The 24,411-nt window shown below is 35.7% G+C and overlaps 1 protein-coding gene and 1 pseudogene across 3 annotated transcripts; one reads left to right on the forward strand and one right to left on the reverse strand.

Annotated features, from left to right (window-relative positions):
* Positions 1-518: 518 nt before the first annotated feature.
* LOC141673375 (mediator of RNA polymerase II transcription subunit 15a-like) lies at positions 519-14,430 on the reverse strand. Of its 3 annotated transcripts, none has more exons than XM_074480124.1 (13): positions 14,203-14,429; positions 13,983-14,099; positions 13,151-13,262; positions 12,888-13,002; positions 10,888-11,828; positions 10,524-10,803; positions 5,983-6,035; positions 5,308-5,382; positions 3,696-5,069; positions 3,257-3,601; positions 1,938-2,138; positions 1,762-1,850; positions 519-1,106 (listed from the first exon to the last, which is right to left on the reverse strand). In XM_074480124.1, the coding sequence occupies exons 2-13, from the start codon at positions 14,093-14,095 to the stop codon at positions 899-901; spliced, it is 3,906 nt and encodes a 1,301-aa protein (XP_074336225.1). In that variant the 5' UTR covers positions 14,096-14,099; positions 14,203-14,429; the 3' UTR covers positions 519-898. The 3 variants fall into 3 exon arrangements, with proteins under 3 accessions (XP_074336225.1, XP_074336224.1, XP_074336221.1); XM_074480123.1 differs by having other exon boundaries at positions 5,983-6,053; XM_074480120.1 differs by having other exon boundaries at positions 5,983-6,053; positions 10,524-11,828; positions 14,203-14,430.
* On the forward strand, positions 7,546-10,540 carry LOC141673384 (inactive TPR repeat-containing thioredoxin TTL3-like; annotated as a pseudogene).
* Positions 14,431-24,411: the final 9,981 nt, after the last annotated feature.

Genomic DNA, 24,411 nt, shown 5'->3' on the forward strand with positions numbered 1-24,411 from the left:
TTGATATCATGTTTTTAGTTTTTACAATTTTTTTAGAAAAAATTTCTGTAAAATAATTGAAGAAAAGGCCCTAAAAGGTAGTATAGTGTATAGAACTTTAGAGGTTTTCTGAGATATAATAGAAATACAATTTTTTAAAATGATAAAAAAATAGATAAATAATAATTTTAGGCAATCAAGAAATAAGCTAGTGGCAAACGTGCACTGCATATTTGTCACGTGTTTCAATCAATCCTCACTCTACGTCCGCCTGTGTAACCATTAAAACAGGTCTGTGTTTTAAGATCTAGTGGTTAACATCACAAGTGTTTTAGGAATTAAATCAGAAAATCATGAAACGGAGTAGAATCTAACTTACCCTCCTCCAACTTACCCTGTTTGACATGAATGTCTGCAACAAGTTTCTCCTTCGTCAACTTCGCTTAAGAATTATAATTACCTGCATCGTAAGCTAGCAACATATTGCAAGTCAAGAACTTTATAACTTACAAAACATTACTTTCTAAACACACATTCCAGTCAAAACTCCCTGTTTGCATTCACTCTTGTTCCCAAAAAAAAAACAATTATGCCAACAAATGAGGCCAAAGCGCAAACACGATGTGCATTTTTTTAGCTAGGTGAAGGTATGTTCAAACTAAGGACCAACATGGCAACATGGCTACTGTATAAAAGACATAAAAGACTAATAAAGGTGCAATACAGCCCTGTGACAAATACATTAAAAAGCAGGGCAATATTACAGCTCCAACATTTGATCAAGACTTCCTATCACTAGTAAGTCTCATCTCATCCTCAAACTCCTTTGCGAAACAATGTAGAAGGGGGTCTTCCAATATTGTAGAAGAGGACTTCTTGGTAATACATTGCATAAGTTACAGTACAGTTACCAATATAATTATGCTGCAGTCAAGCAATTCTCCCAAGTTCCATATTTCGAGCTGAAGCTTCCACCACCCTTCTGCTGTGCATACTCTGAAATGACATCACGAGCACAAATGTCCCACATCTTTGCTATATCCCCAATCGACATGGGCTGTGAAAGACTTCGGAGCGAGATGCTAAACCTTGACCTTGCCTTCATTGACAGATCTTCATATTCCTTGCTGGGAGAAGCGAAAGTTTTTTACAGGTTATTAAATACTCTGAAAAGGACTAGCGTAATGCCTTACAAAGATGCCAGCACTGAGCAAGAATTAGGTATAACTTTTCTACTATCATTAATACTGAAAATGTTCCAAAGAATGCAAGGAGAATGGATACATCCTACCTAGTTATTAGCTACCTTTAAATTATCCGATCTTTTTTTTTTGAAATAATCGCACTTGCATATATTAAATTTCCTCAGAAATTAGGTTACAAATAAAAGTCGGAGCAGTGTGATGCCACTCCGTAAGATCTGGCAGAGAATAGGTATCCGATCTTTTAGATACCAAAGATCTACAGAAAAATCCCAAAAGATTAATAGGACACTGCATAATAAGAGTTGAAAATAAGACATTGGCAAGACTACCCCAAGAGCCTAGACAAGGTGCTTAAATGTATTCTGTATAAAATAGACTTAAATGAGATTCTTTAGATATCCACTTGAAACTATGTAGAACGGTAAAATTTCGAATATCCCCCAGAAATGATAGTTTAGAGTCAGTCATACAATATACGAGAATTCAAACTCAAAAGAAAACTGCAATGGTGGGGGTTCCCAAGGGCACTAAAAATGTTCAAAAATATAGTAAAACATAAATTTTTCATTATTCTTACCAGACTTCAATCGGAAACTTGTCCAAGAGTACAGGGCTGCAATTCGGATAATTTTTTGGAACAAGCAACTTTATGGGATGAATCGGTGACTGTATATCAATATATAAAGAATTGGTTAAAAAAATAATAACTGATGCATAAGGCTATTGATAAAAAAAATTCAGTAATAACAATACCATTTGGGAGGAAACATAATGCGACTTCAAGTTTGGACTAAAAGCTACACCACTGAAAGAGCACTTAACTACAGTTCCTTCATCACCTACTTTAGCTGCAGCCGTCGTAGTTGAATCCACAACTTCATCACTGATATTTAACACAGTATCCACAAGTAGAAAATTTACTTTCCTTATTTCTTCTAATAGGGTATGATTAACCTGCCACAAATGAAAGATGAACTCATTTTCATAATCAGTAGAAGAACACAACAGCATACAAAGGTCAATTTGCTAGGACACAACTCCATAAAGTAGATTTAAATGTGTACTTAAAAAAATATAATTTTACATTTTAGCACCTACCATAAATTAGTGCTGTATCAAAGGCACACAATACCCTGGATGGTTTAGCAAAAATTCAGTTATTTGAGTGGCTGCTATAAGTTATTCTCTCAAGTGTAAATGCAGATAACTAATTTTGTTGCTAAAGTACAGCACGAGTCGGTAAATAATTAATTTAATTTCGTTCAAGGATCGGAGACCAAGCTCTTAAGCATAAAACGCTCTTAGAAGCATAACATACACTAATCAATTTAGTTCCACGTCATTTGTGAAAAAATAACATGCTCTTAGAAGTTCAAAGATGCATAAAATGTTAAATGAATAATAATACAAGAAATGGCCAGTCAGTAAAACAGTAATTCGGATATGTGCTGAAAAACTATTACAAAAATAAAGCCACATCCATAACAGGCAATACCAACCAACAGTAATATATATATATATATACATTGATTGAAACAGGATTCAGTACCAAGAATTGAGATAAGAATGTTAAGAGTAAAAATTACACTAAAAATGAGATATGTGAATAATTAGAATATATGATTTTGTTTAAGTGTGCATGTTCTTTTATTTGCAAGACTTGATTAATTGAGCTGGCCATCTGTTCAGCTAAATTAAAAGTTTGAGATTTAACTTGAATAATTAGATAAACAAATTCTACTCTAGCTAAACACAAACTGAATGATTCATCTACAACCGCAAGATGTATTCAATATGTTTCTGTACATGAAGGGAAAACTAATACCGGCTCCTAACTAATATTCTCCAATATACTTTTGATGACAATTACAATGTGAACCGTTCTATCAAATAGGAATCTTTTGGCAGAACAATCGTAGATACTGAGCAAAATCATAGCACTAGTTTAAAACTTATTTTATAGCATCAAGGCATTTCAAAGAAATCATTTATACAGAATTCCTATACATTTTAAAGTTGTATCATAACCACAGAGAAGTATCTTAATGAAAGGTAATCGGGTGAGCTAGTACCTCGATTCTTGGTCTCTTGGCAGTAGATGTTGCAGTTGAATCCAAGTGAGACAAACCTGAACCATTCAACTGCTTGAAACTATCATTAATACTGCCTGTGTAAGATACAACCTCTGAAGGTGTAGCAGTTGTACAACGCTTTATTTTTTTTGTTCCAGTTGTTTCATCTTGTGTGATAAAGTTTCTTCCCTGTAGACGGCACTTGGTCATCTCAACCAGATCCTCACCGACAGCAGCCCTTGATCCAGTACCTGGAGCGGATCCTGCTATTTTATCAATCATACTGATGACAGATCCAAGTTCACAGACGGAAGCAGTCAAAGCTTTTGATGACATTGACTTCACCTGTAAATCAAATAGTATTATGCTACAATAGTTCAAAATCTGCAGGAACTTTTTATGCGCCCGCATAGTAATACTAAAACTGAATTGCACTTACCACTTTAATCAAACGTTTGAGAGGCTCTTCTGTAGCATTTGCCTTGCCAGAGAGAGTTGTGGCTGGGATGGAATGATGGGCTTCTGGACTAGTAAACTCATCCAGCAACAGTGACGCTGATATCCCTGGAGTCCCTATACCGCGGGATTGGGCTGGCACCAATGTACCCACTGTTTGGTGTCCAATATTACCAGCTTTGGATAAAGATGAAACGGCAGAATTAACCTTTTCTGACTCTCCTAACATAGGGGAAGGAAGATTTGGAGTTGAGGGAGATGGCACAATAGAAGGTGAACTTGTGGGTTGCAAAGGAGTACCAGCTTTATTGAGAGCAATGAGGATATTTGGTTGGTCAACCTGAGGAGATCCATAATGAGAAATCTGTGGTGATGCAGGCTGCAGAAGTTGCGGTGAAGAAATTGATAACTGATTTCCTGACTTTAACTGTTGATAACGCTGACTTTCTGAGGGATGTTTCTGAAAAGCGCTGGAATTAACACTCAGTTGTTGTCTCATCTTCGAGTCAGCAGAATCAGACACATGATCAACCATTGGTGAGTGGTTTGATTGCATCTGTGCTGGCTCATGCAGCTTTGTTTGCTTAAATTGCTGCTGTTGTTGCATTAACTGTTTCTGCATAATACTTTGTTGCATTTGGCGGTGCTGAAATTGCTTTAATTGCCGGTTCTGCAGGAACTGTTCTTGCTGCTTCAGATGCTGTGGGAGCATACTTAAACTTGGCTGCATGGAATTAAGGTTCGCCTGTGGAGAATTCATTCCACTTTGTGATGAAACAATGTTCACATTTGCCTGTTGAGGAACACTCATGGGATTCTGTTGTAGAGGTCCAGTAGCAACTTGCTGCACTGAATTCATAGAATTACTCTGTCCTGGACCCAAAGCAGAACTTGGCTGTAGTGAATTTATCATCCTCTGCTGTGCATTGGAAAGCCCGGATAAAGGAGAAGAAGGATTGTGCTGCAGATTGGCCACATTCTTCGGCATTTTTCCCCCTGAGCCTTGCAGATTCTGTGATCGCATCTGGAAATTCATTTGATTTTCATTGGGCTGTATTTGGGTCATCTGAGACTGTGGTGGTTGTGACTGCTGCATGGAGTGCATATGTGGTGGCGGAAGTGACTGCTCTTGCTGCTTAGGAGGATTATGCTTCCGAGGCTTATTTGAGTTAATAATGCTCATAATTTGTTTTTCATAAGGGCCCAATTTATCTTTGTATCCAATTTGTATATTGCTCTTTGGAATTTGTAATAACGATATAAAACGCTCAAGCATACTCTTAAAAGCTTTAAGCTTCTCCAGTTGCGGGTTCTTTCCTTGCTGCAACTGTGGCTGTTGTACTGGAGAAGACTCGTGCTGTAATAAGTAAATGAAGTTGTATATAACTAACATATCAATAAGCTAAACTGCAAGGCAATGAATTTAACTCGTCATCAACACAATACTCCAAAGAGATTGAGACTTGAGAGTATTTGGCAGCATCACTATCAATTTTTATAAGCTTCATGAATGATAAATAGATACTATAATATAGATGGGGTACGGGCCAATAAAGGAAAGATGTTAGTACACAAAAAGTAAATTAGCAAACTACCTGGTGCAATCTAGCAACAATTTTCTTGTACATATCATTTAAATCCACAAAATACATATCCTTCATGGACAATATCTGCAAAAAGCCATAAGTTTAATAAGATAACATAGAAGACATTAGTGAAAGAAATAAGAAGAAAACTGCCGCGCATCTTCTGCTAATAGATTACAAAAATGTTACTTTTTAGAAATCCCTTCTCTAAATGTCCTTTATTTGCAACATCTACCTTTACGAACATGCATTACTTTCAATTTCAAAAGTCCTTTTCACTTTTTTACATTCCAACGATTTAACCATTCATCACCGAACCTATTCAAATTTCAGTCTTTAGTCTCTCCAAATCCTACAGTACAGAGAGAGAGAGAGAGTTTAATATCTCTATAAACAACTATGACTATGCAGCTAAAAGCTTATCCTCTACAATAGTTTGAACAAAAACTTTCAACTGCAATGTATATTGAATAGTAACACCATAAGGGTGTTGTCTCATATATTTACTTAAATGTATAACTGGTGGGTTCACCAGCTAAAAGTTTATCCTCTACAATAGTTTGAACAAATACTTTTAACTACAATGTATATTGAATAGTAATACAATAAGGGTGTTGTCTCATTTATTTACTTAAATGTATAACTAGTGGGTTCACCACGCACAAAATCACATCAATACATTACCTTTTGATATATCTCCTCTTGCCAATCTCCACCATCTGCATTTCCGGTCTGAGCTGTGGGATCCAGAGAAGCTATAGATAGGTTAATAAAAATATCTCAACATCTTTCAAACATTCTGGGCACTAGAATAAGTTCATATGAAAATACAATATGCATAAATGATCCTTCCTAATAGTAACAAGTATTGTGTAACTAGGTTAAGTCAACTACTAATACTTTCCACTTCTTTTTTGAGGGCAAAGTTTAGTGCATTAAAAATAAAAAACGTCTCTGTGAACATACTGAGCAATTCTACAGGATTATAATTCTCCCAAATTTGCTCAACAATATAAGGCATTAAACTAGCAAGGTGATGGGCTACATGATTTCCATCCCTTTTAACATGTGACCATGAGCAAGAAGTAGAAAGACTACTACGAGAGAGAACATCTTCTAAGATATGTCAAGAGAAGTGTAATAGATTGCCCCTTTTGAGAGTTGATCTACTAGAAGTTTGCAATCTGTCTCCATAATGATGTCTTGACAACCGTACCTTCACCCAAGCCTGAAGGCCATTACTAAAGCTGGGTACTTTTAACTACTTTTTCTAGCTCCCCTTAGTCCCTATTAGCCGACTTTTGGGAGACATCACACTCTGTATACACAATATTTGGTATGCCGGCAATGCTTTTTTTTTAATAAAATATTACCATAGTTCTAAACTACCTAAAGGCTGTATAGGAAGCAATGTCACTGGTGGAGCCACCATACCCGAAAACTTCAGCTAGAGGTGCGGGGTGAAGCAACACTAGGTATAGAGAGAGAAAAGCCATTGAGGGAGTCAATGAGATGTACAATGGCACTTTATGATTCTATACCTAGCTTTGAGAGTGTGCTTATAGTTTGAAGAGCTTAAGAAAGTGCTTTTATAGTATGAAAAAGCTAGAAAGAGATGGGTTAGAAAGAGTACTCCTCAAACAAGCTAAAATCTAGCATTTGTAACGCATAATTGAAACTTTACGTGAAGAGAAACGAAAGTAAAAATAAAGGAGACCTATTATATTATATTATCAATGAGATAGCTCAAGTGGTAAGGGCTTCTCTCTTGTCGTCCCAATTCCTGGGTTCGATTCTCGCTCACCCACCGAGATTTGTTAGAACAAATGTTCACTTGTAAGGCATATCAGACTAATTATTCAAAAAAACCTATCTAGTGTAATATCTACCTGTTTTATATGTGAGGCTGTTATATCTGTGATGTTATGAGTTTATTAATTATGTAAGTTATTTATTATAAGCCCATTTGTTTTAAGCCTCAGTTTTAGGTTATGTTTTTTAGGTTTCCATCCCTATATAAATCATGTAGCGCTAGAACACTATCTTAGACTTGATTGTTGACCTATTATCACATGTTAATTGAGTTTTTTTCAATGGGTTGTGATCCATGGTTTTTTATCTTTGTTTATTAGAGACCCTCGGGGTAGAGATTCTTCCACGAATCACTCAAGTTATCATTGTCCTTGTTATTATCATATATATTCATAGTTTTTCAAAGCTGGTCTGCATCATTACGTACGTAGATTGATTAACAAAGCAATTGAGAAAAAGTATATCAGCGGGTTGTAATGAACCAGTTGATGCAAAACATTTAATAATGTATTTGAGAAATAAGCGTAAAGAGAAATCAGTCAACAAGTCAACAGGAGATAAAAGAGAGGTCAATAACACAAGTCCGGGGCTAAACAGGGAACATCAAGTAAAATCTGGGGCATATCAGTAAATACAGGACGCAAGGGTAGAAAGGAGGAGTAAGGAGAACATTAAGGTTATTCTGAATTGTGTAATCGTATCTTATTTCCTTAGGAGAAAATTGGCCTCTCGAAAGCCAACTGCTGTATAGATATTGATCGAGTGTTATAACTAGTTAGTTCATAACAAGTGGTATCAGAGCATTGATCGTAGATGGGGCCGCCGATGTTGACTAAAAGGGTGGAACAACTTGAAAATAAGTTTACAGATCTAGAGAAGGAGATTTCGGAGATGGTGTCTAAGGCAATAAATAGAGCAGTAGAAGCGATGCATCATTCGCTTTCGGAGATGTTTAGGAAGGTTGATAAACCTTGTGATTCTCAGACAAGGGAGCTGCCTTCAAACCAAGTAATTCAATCTTCGGATACTCCTCCTACTCATGCTTTAGTTGTTGATAAACTATTTAAACTGGATAGAGTTGAGAAAACAGTTGGTGATAATGGTGAGGATTTAGAACAACTATAAGTGTTAACACCTGCAAAATATGTCCTTGAAGTGTTTGATTTAAGTTCCCAAACTGATTTTATTGTTTTCACTGTTGAGTCAAGTGAAAAAGCTATTAATAGAGATTTTGTGTATCCTTTTACCAGGTATAAATCGATTTTAGTTTATAAGCTTCATGAGAATGAATATGGTAAGTATCATGCGGAAGGGAGATATAAGGAAACGAGTAATGTTCATTTTTATGAAAATAAGTGGCCTGATAACGTTATCCATTATGGAAAATCTTATCCACATAGTGTGATGGGGAATGTAGTGCAGAAGCAGGAAGACGTGAGTCAAAAACCAACTTCTTTATGTAGAGCTTTGTCAACGAGAATGAATCTAGAGCAATTGAAGATTATGGGAAATGAGGATTACAAGAATGGAAATTTCGAAGAAGCATTAGCTTTGTATGATGCTGCTATAGCTATTGATCCAAAAAAGGGTGCATATAGGAGCTACAAAAGTGTCGCATTAACAGCATTAGGGAGGATACTTGAGGCTGTTTTCGAATGCAGGGAAGCAATTAAAATTGAACCTCACTATCAAAGAGCTCATAATCAATTTGCAGCCCTAAACCTCATATTAGGAGAGGCATAAAAGGCGATGTATCATTTCAAATGTGCAGGTGCAGAAGCTGACCCGGATGTTTTGACTAAAGCAAGAAATGTGCAAGCTCATCTGGACAGGTGCACTGATGCTAAAAGGCAACGCGATTAGAATGGCCTGCTAAAAGAAAGCAATCTTGCTATATATGCCGGTACAGATACTGCACCATTGATATGTGCTCTAAAAACAGATGCCTTGATAAAGCTGAATAGGCACCAAGAAGCTGATGAATTCTTGACAAAGGGCCCTAATTTCAATGTCGACGAAAGTACAAAATATTTTGGTCCTATTGGCCAGGCAAGTTTATTGGTAATCCGGGCTCAGGTGAACATGACAACTGGCAGATTTGAAGATGTTGCTGCAGCTCAGCATGCAACAAGGCTTGATGTAAACAACAATGAAGCAGACACAGTTAGCAGAAAAAACTAAAGCAGTGGCAGCAACAAGATCCGAAGGCAATGAACTCTTCAAAGTATCACGACACACAGAAGCATGTAATGCATATGGGGAGGGACTTGATTATGATCCTTACAACGCCATCTTGTTAAGCAACGAAGTTGCCTGCGGATCAAAACTTGAACAGTTTGAGAAAGCATTTGATGACTGCAATGCAGCCCTCAGGGTCCGGCCTTCATATAGCAAGGCTAGGCTAATAAGAGCATATTGTTATGCCAAGTGTGGAAAATTCAAAACTTTTTTACAAGATTACGAGATACTATATAAAGAAAATCCTGATAATGCAGAGGCGGCCAATGCCATAAAGGATCTTCAGGCCAACCTCAAGAGACAATCTGGAGGAAGCCTTGACATAAATAATAGTAATATGAGTTGTGATAGTGATCGTAAAGATGCTCAAGCTTCTCAAAAAGTGGCTGCTACTTCATGCGAAGAATAATTCAGAAATTGCATTACGGTCCCTGGTGTATCAGTAGTTTTATATTATGATGAAAAAGAGGATCATACATTGCAGTTCATTGAGCAACTTAAATAGAGATATATCAAGCATCAGTCAATGTTTTCCAGATGAATATGGAGCCTGAAGAAATTGTAGAAGCAAGAAACGTGCAGGAAGAAAACCAAGTTCAAGGGGGAAGTACTAGTCAAATGAACGGGTTTACCTAGAAATGAGGCTACCTGTGAGGATGCTTTGATTCTCAAACACCAATATCCATCCTTACACCTTGAGGACAAGGTGTCTTTCGGGGCAGGGGGTAATGTAATGAACCCAGTTGATGCAAAACATTTGATAATATATTTAAGAAAGAAGCGTAAAGAGAAATCAGTCAACAGGAGATAAAAGAGAGGTCAATAACACAAGTCCAGGGGTAAACAGGGAACATCATGTAAAATCTGGGGCATATCAGTAAATGCAGGACGTAAGGGTAGAAAGGAGGAGTAAGGAGAACATTAGGGTTATTCTGAATTGTGTAATCGTTTCTTATTTCCTTGGGAGAGAATTGGCCTCTCGAAAGCTAACTGCTGTATTGATACTGATTGAGTGTTATAACTAGTTAGGTCATAACAAAGGTCTATGCTAGAGTTCTGTTTTGATCATTAAATTCATGACGATGCGAATTAAAAAATCTACAGGAGCATGCTAAAAAAACTCAACACTGAAGAAGCGCAAGAGATGTGGAATTCAAAAGGCTAGAAGTACATACTCGATGACGCCTCCGAAATGGCTCTTTGAGGTTGAAAAACCTGCTTCTGCTCAAGCATCTGAAACTTTTGCTGCATGTCACGGTCCAAGGCATTTGGCTGATTTTGCAGACCTAGTTGCTGCTGCAATTGTACTGGTTGTAATTGCATTTGAGACATCATCTGTGACTGCTGATGTGTTTGAATGTGGTTTGGGCCGTCCTGCAACAGATTGGACATCATCTGCTGCTGTGATTGTTGAGCTTGACTTCGCAACAAATTTGACACGCTTTGCTTACATTCCTGCAGTGTAAATTTAGATTGTTGTAGCATGTTTACAGAGTTCTGATTATTTGGCATGATAGAGGTACCAGACTGAGCTCCTACCAATTGATTGTGCTGTTGTTGCTCCTCGGGGCCCAACTGCTGCTGATGCACATGCGCAAGGTTGTTCGGTAAACCCTTCAGCTGTTGTGATTGTAGGTTGGAAAGATTATTCTGTTGACTTGACAACCTTTGTTGTTGTTGCTGCATGGAAGGAATGCTATTTTGTTGCCCAATTAGCTGGTTATGTTGTATATTTGTAGCATTAGACTGCCCCACAAGATGTTGCTGCTGCTGTGTAGGTAATGCTCCTTGCTGTTGATACGCTTTCTGTTGTTGGTGAATATTTGAGGCATGTTGTTGCTGCTGTTGCCTGGAAGACTGTGGATGTTGCTGAAACCCAGATTGTGTGGATTGCTGAGAAGAAGATTGCTGATTCTGCTGAAGGTTCGATGGTGGAGATGACTGCATCATAGTAGGTTGCATAACAGATTGCTGAGAAGAATGTAACTGCTTTGACTGCAAAAAATTTTGCTGCTGCTCTTGTTGCTGGATGTGAGATTGCATTTGGGTGGGAGCTCCTGATTGGATCTTCTGCCTCAATAACTGCTGCTTATAGAGATACTGCTGGGAAGTCTGTAATTGCTGCTGTTGCTGTTGAACAACACCCTGTTGTTGCCTCCCTGTCTGCCTCGGTAAATTGGCAAAATTATTTGAAGGAACGCCTAGTCCAATTGTACTTGCTACAGAGTTCTGTTGAGCCCCAGAAATGTTTGGTACGCTCTGCATGTTAAAATTCTGGTTTACACTAGGACTATTAGTCTGTGATAGGCTGCTGAGAGGGGGCAGTGAGGAACTTAAACCAGCAGATCCTTGCATTTCAGATGAGGATATATTCTTTGTGATGTTCTGGGGTAAGAGTTGACCAGCTTGAGACAAACTAGTTGGAACTGGAACAAGAGGTAGCCCTTGGCTGTTCAAATGGGATTGCATGTTCTGGGAACCTGTTCACAAGGGGAGGCAGATTAAAAACAACAAAATATAGGGATTAGGAATCGCAATATGTGCATGTGCGCGTGTGTGATAAAAATTAAAAATTAAATTGTTTCAAAGAAAACACAGAATATAAGGTTTACTAGTTCTGGAATATAAGAAAATTAAAAATTAAAACTTTACTATTTCTGGAAAGTTTTGAAATGTAAAGAATTGGGAAGGACATCCCAAAATAAAAAATGTAAAGGGAGGGACGGAGTGAGTAATAATATGTGTGGATTACGTCACTTATATGGAGAATTAAACAGTACTACTAAACCTAATGGACTAAGACCCTTTCACAATTGTGCTTGTTATAAATAAATTATTAGATATTTTACAAACTTTTAACCCCGCATAAAAACGAATTGAAAATTATTTTATCTATGTCTAAACTAAAAAGTAAAAACACACTAATAAATAGCATATATCTAAATACTTCGCTTTCGTTCTTCATCATGGTTCATCCGACCAAGGTTTATCTTTTGTATCTTTTTTATACAATAAATCATTCCTTTGGAAATCTTGTCCTCCATCAATTGTAGAGTATTCTGGTCAAGATAAAAATGTAAAGTGGCGTCCCTTAACAAACTGGATACAAGTGTTGATGTGCTGTTTCTGGAGGGCATATTATTGCAAAACATTTTCCATGCAATTGATACAAAATTGAAAAGCATAGTGTCCTGAATTTCATATTTTCCCTTTCTTCAAGTCATTACGAATGTGCCCCAACACTCAGGGGTAGAATTCTATCATATCCATGAAATTAGAATGTAAGATAAATGAGCATGAGCCTATGAGACCCGAATAATCCCATCCCACCATTTTTAAGCTTTGTAAGTGCTGAAAGTTTGAAAGCTAAAAAGTAAGTAATAAAAGGCGAATTGCGTTGATAGCAGTGGAGTGCCAAGGTCAAACAGTTCTTATCCCCGAATATTATTACATCAACATACATGTATACATCAAAGGCTATGATATAGTATAGACGACACAAATCTGTGTGCTAACACAGTACACCTTAGTGAAATTACCTATATCTGGGGGATTCTGGCCAATATTAGCGGAGGTGGATGGCATTGCATTAGGGATGGGATGTTTTGCCTCCATTGACAGCATTTTTAAAGATATCCTCTTCAGATAATCACTCTGCCATTTAATAATTGCAAAACATACAGATATTCACAAAGTAGTAAAACAATTAACAATCACTAAATTTTAAAACAATATATTGAGGAAGTTATATTGATGCCACAAAAAAAAATCATTTTACAGACATGATTTGCAGCTATATAACCTGGCTTGTTGCAGCAGTATATATCTTTTCTTCAAATCTCAAAGCAATTTTCTTGAGCTCTTGTAATCCCTCTTGTCCAGAGAACGGAATACGCATCCTCAAAGACTCCATTCTAACATGAAACAAGAAATTTAAAAGTCTAGCTACTCAGGTATGAAACTAAGAAAAAGAGATCTAAAAGCACTCATGCCTCGCGTATATATGGCATAACAATCCTGAACCAAAAGGTGGGGAGGGTTTATTATGGAGATCAACTGAGGCTCCACAAAATAACATGAAGTGCAAATATACAAAACTATCAAAAGAGGTGCACAGACATCCATATAAACAAACAAATATATAACAGCAATACTTTAATAGACAATAAAAAATACTATCAACTACTATTATAAAATTATAATGCAGACACCAATCTACAAAAATAATAGCCACAAAAAAAACAAGCACGGAGTCGAAAAAAGAGACTTGTTGGCATCTGAATCTTTATACATAATCACACTTTCAGTCCATCCGAAAAGCAACACCAGTGCCAACAAGTAGCTCTACCATTAGCCATAATTTTATAACACAGTCAACATTGTGTTACATCAATATACCGAGTTTTAAACCACTGAATTTGTTACATTTATTACGTCTGGCATTAGGACCTAGTACACTTATCAACTTATCGAGGTTCTACCGCAGATAACAAACAAAAAAATAGAACTAAGCAACTAATTGATCACAATCCATAAAACTACTAGAAACATAAACATTTACTAAATTACGGAAACTCAACAAAGATCACAAACAATTATGCACAAGCTTTACGAGGCGTAAATAATAAACATACATCCTGTTAATAATCCGTTGCCTAGAATCAGCTGGAATTTGTCTCCTCCACTCGCCACCGCCGTAGGCAGCTGATTCACCGCCTTGCGTAGCTCTCCGATTATCATTCTCCATCAAGCTAACAATCACAATTCAATAACGAAAATCACACGTAAATAAAATTAAATTAAGAAAAAATATGAAAAAAAACACTCAATTCAATCATTAACAGATACACTAACCTCGATTTCTCTCAGCTTCTGATCAATCAATTAAATTATGTGCAAGCGTCAAAAACACAAGTTGAATTGAGTGATTAAAACAATCTTTATGTATGTATGTATGTATGATCACAGATGAATTCAATCGGGTATAATGATTATGAAAAAAAAAGAGCTGATAGAGATTAAAAAATTCACAGTGTATTGAATTTGGGAGTTGCTGAATGAACAACGAAGACCCCGCAGGTCTTATATAATATATTATATACTGTATATGAACGAGTATTGTATTGTTAGGAGTTGAATATGTTTTATGGACTCGAAGTATGCGCTTTTTGCAATTTGTGTACCAAGTTTTTATAATTTGTACTTTGCCTACCAAGTTTTATTTTTGTAATTTGTACCTGAGCATGACAGTAATTTAGTAATTTAATAATCTAAATTCAATTGCTTTACTATTCGTTAGAAGCTCTTCTGACATCCTCGGTTCATTAAAAACAAAATAGATTAATATAAGATTAATCAAATAGTTCATAAAATATTTTTTGAAAATTTATATATTTTATGATATTTTAATACAAATTGGTTTCCTTTCTTTAGCATTATATTGTAAAGTATTATTTTATTTGTTACGAGTTTGCTATCTGAAATTACCAATTTGACGTATATAAATATTTTAATATAGTTTTAATGTTAGTTTGTTAGTTACTTAACTAGCATAACAGCTCGTGTGAGACACGGACCTAGCAATATATACAATCGGACGTATTAAAATTTTGATTTTTTTTAAGATTAATAAATAAAGTATACTCGCTAATCATTTAATTAAAATGTATCATTCGGGAATGGACTAACGGGAACTTCTCATTTTAGTGAATTTGGGAATGAACTGTTTGTAGTTGGTAAGACGGCTACAAAAGCAGATGAGTCAAAGGTGCGTAAACATGATCAGGTATGTAAAAATAATTAACACGTGTTCGTACCTTTTGCTTTAGACATATTTGGAATATTGGCATTTGATGATGTTGAGTTTCTTAAGAGAGTGTAGAAGATCATGAATAAAAAATTTATGACTGCAGGCTCGGCTGAATATGTTTTTTTGTAGGATATGATTTGCAGATATTGCGGCGCAGTTTGTTGCTTGCTTACCTCATACACTTGTATAGATTTTTTTTATCCTATTAATTTATATTATTAAAAAAATATACTAAAAATAACATTGTAGATAGATTATGTTTAATGAATATTTAGACTCTAAATTGATTATTTATTGTGTTATAATCTTTTTGTAGGCTTGATGATTCCGGTGATAACAAATATTTTGATTGTACATGATCTCTAAGTCAAATAAGTTGTTGTTTTTATTCAAATTTGTGTAGTTAATATATACGAGTGTAATGTGATTTTGCATTTGATGTAGAAGATGTCTCAGTCTAATCATAAATTATTGTGTTGAAGTCTCAGTATAATATTGTTAAATTATTTACGACGGTATTTATGTAACGTCTAGAAAAATTACGTTTGTATTATATCATATTTATAATAAATTATGTGTGTTAATGTGTCAATTATGTGTAATTAACTGTCAAACCCTAATTGCTATATGTTACGTGCATTCTGTGTCGTCCCAGTATTTTTAAGATGTTTTTCATATATTTTATTTTGCATTTATAGCTTCCATATCAAAAGTTATACGACCCGAATCATGATTTTATAGCTGATATTTCAAATAAAATAATGAGCCTTATTTTTCATCAAACGGCTTTTAGCATCGCATTATTCTGAATATCTAGGTATTTTATAAATTTTCTCATTTCACGAAAAATGACTTTTTCGGGCCCCATTGGGTGTTAAAAACCCCACAAAAATCACAATTTTATTTTTATAAAATAGGACTTTCATTTATACCATTTCTTTGTATTTTTGCATTATTCACAATTTTTGGGAAATTTTGGCATATATATTATATATATAAAATATTTATAAATTAAATTTTAATACTCAAAAATTATAAAATTAGGGGCTTATTAATTTTAAAAGATGTAGAATTAGGGCCTTAATTTTAATTAGGAGTATTAGTTTCACTACTATAAATAGCCTAATTATTAATTAATTAATTAAAATTCAGAAAACTCAGAAAATTCTCTGTTTTCCGGGTCGGGATTTTCAAAATCGGGTCCAGAATCAAACCGTGATTTTTAGCTGATTTCTGCATCAAATCGTGTGATTCAAGTACTCAAATCGAAGGTTTTGATCTGTTATTTCGGTTTCTAGCATCAATTTCACGTTTTAATTCGTTATTCTTGATTTTCGATTTCTAGGGTTTATGTTTGAATTAGGGATTTTTGATTCTAGGGTTATTATGATGTTTTGATGATTGATATAGCTTCCTGATGTTATTTGCAATCGATTCATGGTGTTTAATTGAACAAACGATGTCTGGATAGCAAAGTTCGACTATTAGGGTTTATGTTTGATTTTCAAAACCTAGCTTCGTGATTTCTGTGAATATTTGGTTCTTGTAATGTTAGGGCTTTGATTGTTTATGTTCTTAGCTTTGATTTGCACTATAAAATGTTAAGTTTAATGTACGATTCTGTGATTTTGATTTTTGGCCGGAGTTAATGTCGGTTTTGGTCGGAGATGGAGATTCAGGGATGTTTTTGGTATGTTTTGGCCTGAATCAGAAGGGTGAAGTGATTTGGAATGATTTGGACTTAAAAATCGTACCAAACGAAGCTGTTTTGGGCATGAATTAGGGTTGCCGGAATCCTGGCCGGTCGCCGGATTCTGGGCAAATCCCGGCCAGTTCATCCCCAACCCGGGATGTTATTGGTGACCCGGTTGCAACCCGGTTTGCAATTCGGGTTTGATCTGTTTTTGTCAGAATTCTAATTTTGACAACTGTTTCTGAAAATTATTTTTATTTTTATTTTATTTTAATTATAAAATCAGTTTTATTAATTTTATAAATTAATTAATTAATTATTTAATTAATTGATTTATATTATAAATAATTCTGAAATATTTTCAAAAAAATCAGATTTAATTATTTTCTTAATTAATTTTTATTTATTTATTTATTATTTATTATTTATTAATTATTTAAAAATGATTAATTATTTTGATAATTAATCAAATAATTTTTAATAAATCATAATAAATTCATTTTAATTCCAAAAATTATAGAAAAATCATTTTAGTTCTGATTTTTCTTAAATAATTATTTAAAATTTATTTTAGGATTTAAAAATTAGTAATAATTATTTATATTGAATAATAAATTGAATTATTTGTGTTTAATTGATATTAATTAGACCGTTAGTCCGATTCGAGCGAAGCGAAACGAAACCCCTTTGACTCAGAAAAATAAATTATTTTCAATAAAAATAATCTAATTTCTTCTAGAAATTAGTTGACCTTGTTATTTATTTGATTATAAGCCGAATCGCGTACCAAGACGAGTCCGATAAATCCTGAAAAATAGGAAACGAGTCAGATAATGATCGGTTAAGCGATCAGCGAGTCAATTTTGATTCTAAAAATTATTTTTAACTATAAAAATGATTATGTGGCTTTGTGCTTATGTGTATTATGTGGTTACTCGAGTCTTACTTGCTAAGATATAATATACGAGTTAGTCATAAGCGCATGGGTAGACAATAGGAACGATGTGAAGTCGGTTCGAGACGCAATTGAAGTACGAAATGATTAAACCGGTCTATTTCTCTAACAGAAGCTAAGCCGGCAGGGCAGGTTGAGCCGGTGATAGACGAAGGTGACATAATTGAAGTGAGTCGCGCACAAGGCAAGTTTTTCCCATATTCTAATTTCAGAATAGTGATATTCCTCATATTCATATCACAATTGCACTCTTTTGATTCTTGTTCATAAACACTGATACACACTTGTTATTCTCTTGATTATATTTCATTTCGATTCTTAATTTCTCTTTTTTCCTTTGAATTCCTTAATCATATTCCAATTGATACGCATACACATTGGTATATTCTGGTGATTAGAATATATCAAAGCATACCGATTGTTCCGGTTGCTACTCCATGAACTGGATAATGATATTTTAGGGATTAAGTTTTACTTAACCCTAAGGACCGGGACATAACCGGATCCTTGAGATGGGCCGTAGTGCTTGGGTGCCCTACTAGATCTATATAGTGGGATATAGATCTGCACTGTATCCTGGCTGATTAGTAGGGTATGGATGCGAACTTGTGTCTAGTTTAGTTCGTTTGCATTCGCCAGCAGTGACCTTCTTTCTATTCTCATGGGGTTATATATTTGCAGATATTCCCAGATTACCGATTCATTTAAACTGCTTTAACACTGTTTATATTTTGCGGACTTGTTGAGCAATTTTTGGGCTCACCCATTTTTGTTGTTATTCACCTTATTGCTTTCAGTTAAGAAGGAATATGAAACTCATCAGGACTCGAGTGGTAAAGAAGCGGGTCAAGCCTCAGGATCCTCTCATACCCAAGGTGTTGATCCCAATCCAGGAAGAAAGCTTTGAGTTACCCGAACAGGTTGAGTGTAGATAGTTAGTGTGTGTTTGAATAAAAGATGAAATTAGTTTAAAACTGGTTAGACAATGGTTTGTAATAAAGAGAGTTTGTAAGATTTTGAATTTGGTTTGTAATAAAGTAGTTAGTGGTTCTTGTTTTCATACTTCAACCTCAAAAGATCCTGGTTAGTGTTAAAGGGGTTTAGATACATTTCTTTATTATTTTTATTTAGATTGTATGAGTTTGGTGATTAGCTAGTAACCCCTAGACTTATACCCCGGGTCTGGAGGGCGTTACAGTTTTGGCATCAGAGCTGTAGGTTTGGTCCCTGAAAACAAGAACATTATGATTAAGATAAGATAGGGAGATCACATAGGATAGAAATAGTCAACTAGGAAGAGTAGTGTTAGTATTTAGGCAAGATTAGGATAGGAAAGTGTTAGTTCTAAGAATGATTTAGTGATATTTCTTCTTCCTTTGGTATATTATTAGATGGCATCATCAGGATATTCAGGTTCATCCGAGAGGACTGTGACAGGACCAGTTGCACCAGTGGTTCCACCAGTGTATGAGTATCTGTTTCCACCTCTTCCACCTCCTCCACCATTCCCTCAAGAGCCATCACCACCGGTGCCAGAGATAGTTCATGATCCAGTAGAGTTGTTTGATCCGTTAGAGTTCTTCGAGCCGATGCTTCCACCTCTATTGCCAGTAGAGCATCAGTTCATGCCAGTGATTGAGCCAGAGCTTCCACCACCCCCACCAGTATTACCTCCTATTCCAGTACAGGCTCCAGAGTCAGAGATATTCCAGATGGTTCCAGTCGAGGGTATGGGTGAGCATGAGGTAGAGTTACAGTTGGGAGCCCCACATCAGGGTGTTGCAGGGATACCGAGGGTTCAGTCACAAGAGTCACTAGGACATGTTGCACAACCACACATGATACCGTATCATGACTATAGTATGGTGAGAGATGACGTCGAGTATTGGAGAGCCCAGTGTAGGGAGATTATGCACTTGTTTGATTAGGGAGACCGAGGACCGTTAGCCGCATTATAGCCAGATTATATGATGAGACAGAGGTTACAGTCTACCTTGATGAGTGCTACATGGGAGTTAGATGCTTTGACACATGACGGGCCGCCTTCTTTTGCGGAGTTTTATAGGATTTTCCGTTTAGCACAGACGTTGGTTCAGATACTCCGAGATGAGTTGAGGCGTATACCGTCGGGATTCTGAGATTTTGACTATAGAGGACTGACGTAGTGGAGATGACAGATGTACATAGATGCAGCCTAGTATGGTATAGTGAGTAGTGTATGTGTGTAGCAGTTAGCCTGACTTGTAGCAGTAACTATGACCAGCAGGACGAGACTTTTTGTATACCAAGCATTTACACCTGGAGCTGGTGTTAGATATATAAAATGAACTTTTCAAATTTTCTTTTATTTAAATTTCAGTCTTTATAGTTTAACGGCATTTACCTTTACTTTATTATTTTACAGCTATTCGTATTTTAAATTCTGGAAAAAAAAGTGAAGAACAAACATTTCATTTAACTGTTTACATTTCCTGCCTTTATATTAAAGTAAATTGTTTATACTTCCTGTTTTTATATTAAGCAAACTGTTTCCGAACTATTATCCAAATTTTCTTAATACAGGATAAATTGTTTTCTTACCTACTGTCAATTGTTTAATAAACTGTTAAAAAGACATCACTTGTTTTATTATCAGCAAATGGCACCCAAGAGAAAGACTAGGACTGAGACTTCTAACAACAACTCCGAAGAACAGACCAATGATACCATGACCCAAATGTTCCAACTGATGCAACAACAGATGGTAATGATACAACAACAGATGCAGCAATAACAGCAGCAGATTCAACAATAAATGTTACAACAGCCACCACGTCCTGAGCCCCAGATACCACCAGTTATACCTTTTGTTACTTTTAAGCAGTTTAAGTCGGTTAAACCTCCAGAATTTGAGGGAAAAACAGATCCTATCAAGGCTACCACTTGGTTGAAAGAAATAGACCTACCTTCACGCTAATGAAGGTAGGTGAAGACCAAAAGACTGACTTTGCTGGTTATTTGTTGAAAGGGGAAGCAAATTATTGGTGGGAATCTAAGAAGGCTTTGGAAGATGAAGATGTTATCACATGGGATAGGTTTAAAGAGCTATTCTTAGAAAAACATTTTCCTCGCTATGTGAAGAATCAAATGCAGATTAAGTTCTTGGAATTGAAGCAGGGAATTATGTCCGTGACGGCGTATGAAGCCAAATGTACTGAATTGGCTAGATTTGTTCCAAAACAAGTTGATACTGAAGAAAAACGAGTTCAAAGGTTTCAAGAAGGATTACGACCGTGGATCCGTGGACAAGTTGCAGTTTTTGAATTAACGACGTATACCGCCGTTGTAACAACCCCAATTTTTGGAAATTTTTGAAACCCTTATGAATAGTGTTTTTGCTGAATGAGAAAAATTTTCATGCCACGCTATGTAGGGGTTCTGTTATTGATCTTATGGGATATTATTAGTACTCTATGTGGTATATAAGTGTATGTAAAGATCGTCAGAATCCAATTCCGAACACTTTGATTTTTCCCGGAAATCCACAAGATACGGAGAGAATTGAGTATAAGGTAACAGGATAAAAAGGATTTAAATTAAAGGATTATAAGAGAGGATCATAGAAGGAATACAATATATTGAGAAAGGTTAAGGGAACCTAAGTAATAAGATCCCGGGTATGATCCCTCAAACGATAAACGAGAACAAAAGATAAGCGAACCGTAAAACAAATAAGTGACCAAGAGACAAGCTTGTACAAGAAGCCAGGGATTGTGACTTCATCAAACCACAAGGTGTGGACAAGTGGGAGCATTATGACATGTGCAAGGTGACACAAGCATGACATGGGAAGGAAGGAGGTGTGGTGGCTTTTTAACCACACAAATTCAAGGGCAACAAGGTAATTAACTAAATCAAACACAAAAACAAGCCAACCAAGCCAAGCAAAATCATTTTCATCAAAATCAAAAAGAAACCAAGGCATGGTTCATCATGCTCTCGGCTTTTTACTATTGCAAATGGGCAAGAATTCAAAAACTCAAGATCCAAGCCTCCTAAATTGGTGAGTTAATTCCCTAATCATCTTCATGCTTAGTTAGGGCTATATCATGAGTTTAAGCCATCAATTCCTTCTCCATCTTCTCCATTTAATCAAAGAAGAAGACTATGAATAGTGTTTTCAAGTTTTTAACTTGAAGTTTTTCTTGTTTTTCTTGAAGATCCAAGCATTCTTAAGACTTCTCAAAGCTTCTTAAGGCTTCCTAGCTCCTCCCACCACTCAAAGGAAGGTATACCATCTCCAAACCCTAGATTCCTATATATTATAAGATGATTTTGATTAGTAGGATGATTTTGTAGCTTGATGTTGTGATTTAGAGTTTGGGATTTGAAATGGTAGTGAAATGGAATGGTAAATGTTGTTGTTTTGATTAAAAGAACTTAAGTATGATTAAAGTTAAGCTTAGGCATAAGTATGAATGTTACAATTGAATTGGTTGGGGTTGTTATGATGTGATAAGGATGGATGTTGGTTGTATGTTGGATTTGAGGTTGAATTGGGAGGGTTTTGAATGGTTTAAAATATTGGAAATCGCGTAAATATAGCCGTCGTAACGTCCGAATTTCTTTGGACTGTTTTTGTGCATAGCATTAGGACCCGAGAACCCCCTGCTAGATTATGACCACTGCCATGTTTAGATAGCTCATGTTACGAGCTTCGTTTTGATATGTAGTTCGTTCGATTCCGATGCACGGTTTAGGAGAAACGATCGTTTCAAGTAACGGCGTTTCGCGAACGAAACTTTTCCCCTCGCCTTACTTTGAAACATAGGTTAAGGACCAAAAAGGGCTAATTAATGTATGAAACATTTATGGTAAGTGTGTTAGGCAGTTGGTAAGACACTCGCGAAGGAATCGCCTTAAAACTCGTAAAGGTTAAATTATTAAAAATGGTGGAGCCGAGGGTACTCGAGTGACTTAAGAGAACCAGCGAGCGCAAAACGAGCGTTAGAGTCTGAGTTGGTTAGAGTATAGATTTACAAGTGACTTTGGTTTAATTCCAACTTACTTGTTGTTTATAGGTTACCAGACTCGTCCCGAGCCATTCGTAACCCCCAGTCGCTCAGGCAAGTTTTCTACCCGATATACTGTTGTTGTGATGTAAATATATGTATATGCATTATCTTGTGATAGTGCATGATTGTTATTAGCAAATTTTGCGATATATTGGAGCATGCTGATATGGTATATATGCATGTCTGTTTCGTAATCTGGTTATCTATCTGTTGATTTCAATGCTTATAGTTTCATAATACCTATGCTAGAAATAAGCAAGTAGTTGCGTATACCCTTAGTATAGGGGATAAAAGGTGAACATATTTCTAAACCGGGAGTCGATGTTCCCGAGTATATTATATATATATATATATATTTATATATATATGGATATAGTTTTTAAAACTATGGATCGAATAAGGTTTATTCGATACCTTTATTTTACTTAATTGAATATTAATTTGAGTATTCATTCGAGGGCTTATGACTCAGTTTATTTTATTATTTGAATATTATTTGAATATTCATTCGAGGGCTTATGACTCAGTTTATATTATTATTGAATATTACTTGGATATTCATTTGAGGATGTATGACTCCTTTATTTTATGAATATTATTTATAGTATTCATTCGAGGTATTATGACTCCACTTATTACTTAATAATATTCTTTATTGTATTAAAGAATAAGGTGTCGATAATCAAACTTATTTTTGATTATTCAAATAAAGATATTACTTTCGTATAAGTATATCTTTGATTATTTGCTACTCATTTCAAGTATAAGTTTTAATACTTCTACTTCAATTATTTTATAAAGATTATTCTTTATGGGAATATTATTTAAATAATAATATTCAGACATTTTCTAAATATTCTGGGGACTGATTTACTTCATTAAATCAGCTTCACTCCAAACATTCTTAAAAATGTTTTGCGAGTCTTCAAAATGATTTTTAAAAGTTAGAGCGGATCCCAAAATTCATTTTTTAAGACCCTCCTTTCGAAGGGGATTTAAATACTCGCTCAAAACCTGAGGGATCCGGCTCTGTGGTGTGTTTTATATTCGCAACAAGGTTGCTGTTTTGATAAATGAATTGATTACTTACCCAACACTCGGGAAGTAAAATTCTTGGAACAAGTTAATCCATTAACAGGCATCGCCTGGGAAATATCGGTGAGTTCTCCTTTCCAAATAGATACGACTTCTTGGTGGAGCCGTATCAACAAGTTTCTACTTGGGGAAAGTGGGGACGAGCTTTACGTTTCAGAGTCATGGATTTCATCTGAACTAGGAGTGGCGTAAGTGGCTGAGTAGCGCCGGCCCAGCCTTATTATATTGGCCCAAATGGCCTGGAAGTTCCGCTAAGGCGGTCCATTCCTTAGGAGTTCAGTGTTCGGTTGACAAGTAAATCCGACAGGTTCTCCTCTATATGTAGAAAATGGTGGGGTTGTACTACTACGACTGATCATCGTAAGTGGTCTTCCTGGCGCGGCAAACTCCCGTAATGAGTTCATCATCCAATTGGATAATTTCTGCAACACTACCCAGAGCACTTCGATAGAAAGGC

This window comes from Apium graveolens, chromosome 1, assembly GCF_009905375.1.
Source record: "Apium graveolens cultivar Ventura chromosome 1, ASM990537v1, whole genome shotgun sequence".
Lineage (NCBI taxonomy): Eukaryota > Viridiplantae > Streptophyta > Magnoliopsida > Apiales > Apiaceae > Apium > Apium graveolens.

What these genes read in the sequence shown, in the direction of transcription:
- LOC141673375 (XM_074480120.1), bottom strand. Translation starts at nt 14,095, where the DNA reads ATGGAGAATGATAATCGGAGAGCTACGCAAGGCGGTGAATCAGCTGCC. An exon ending in ATACTGCTGCAACAAGCCAG is followed by an intron (nt 13,003 to 13,150) that starts GTTATATAGCTG and finishes ATTAAATGGCAG; the next exon opens with AGTGATTATCTGAAGAGGAT. An exon ending in TTGTTGCTAGATTGCACCAG is followed by an intron (nt 5,070 to 5,307) that starts GTAGTTTGCTAA and finishes TACTTATTACAG; the next exon opens with CACGAGTCTTCTCCAGTACA.